Source organism: Eimeria tenella, genomic scaffold (genome assembly GCF_000499545.2).
Source record: "Eimeria tenella Houghton genomic scaffold, Eth_scaff2725, whole genome shotgun sequence".
Lineage (NCBI taxonomy): Eukaryota > Apicomplexa > Conoidasida > Eucoccidiorida > Eimeriidae > Eimeria > Eimeria tenella.
The window spans coordinates 1596-2342 of NW_013542600.1; the positions used below are offsets into that span (position 1 = coordinate 1596).

The 747-nt window shown below is 60.9% G+C and overlaps 1 protein-coding gene across 1 annotated transcript in view; it reads right to left on the reverse strand.

Moving 5' to 3' along the window:
- The window catches only part of ETH_00042835 (uncharacterized protein), a gene marked incomplete at both ends in the record, with an annotated part of 3729 nt that overhangs the window by 1544 nt on the left and 1438 nt on the right, over window positions 1-747 (reverse strand). Inside the window, one exon of the mRNA XM_013375368.1 lies at window positions 340-745. Coding sequence (XP_013230822.1) covers window positions 340-745 — 406 coding nt within the window. The remainder of the gene's footprint in view (window positions 1-339; window positions 746-747) is intronic.

Here is a 747-nt window from a genome sequence, read left to right on the forward strand (position 1 = left end):
CTGAGTCATAGGTTGGTGAGGGGGAACAGCAGCTCCAAGATGCATGCGCTGGGGCCAAGGCTTTTCTCCGCCTTGCTGCTGCAGTTCCCTTTCGTTTGCTGCAGTACTTGCTGCTCCTATTCTTGCTGCCGCTGCTGCTGTTGCCGGTCCTGATGCTGTTGTCGCTGCCGCTGCCGCTGCTGCTGCTGCTTCTGCTGCTGCTGCTGCTCATACTGTTGCTGCGCCTCTGGCGGCCTTTGCAGAGTTTGCTGCTGCAGCAGCTTAATGAAGCCATGCTGCTGCTCTCAGCAGCAGTAGCAGCAGTGTCTGAACTACCAGCAGCAGCAGCAGCAGCAGGACCCCGGTTGCGCAGTGCCGCAGCACCTTCTTGGTCCTGCTGCTGCAGGGAACAAGCTCCCTGCTGCTGCTGCTGTTGTTGCTGCTCACTTTCTGCAGCCCCGTGGGGCCCTCGACTCGCGCTGCAGCAGCAGGCGGCCTCTGTCTGCTGCTGCAGGTGCTGCTGCTGCTGCTGCTGCTGCTGCTGCTGCTGCGGACCCTCTATGCAGTGGTCAGGTCGCTGCTGTTTCTGCGGCTGCTGCTGCTGCTGCTGTGGTTCTGCAGCAGCAGCAAATGGGAGGCTGCTGCTGGGATGTACTTGCACTTTTTCAGAGCCCAAGAGACTCAGAGCTGGAGGAGACAGAGCTTCTTCTGCTGCTCCGCAAGGCAGCAGAAGCGGGTACCCTGCTGCTGCTGCTGCTGCTGCTGCTG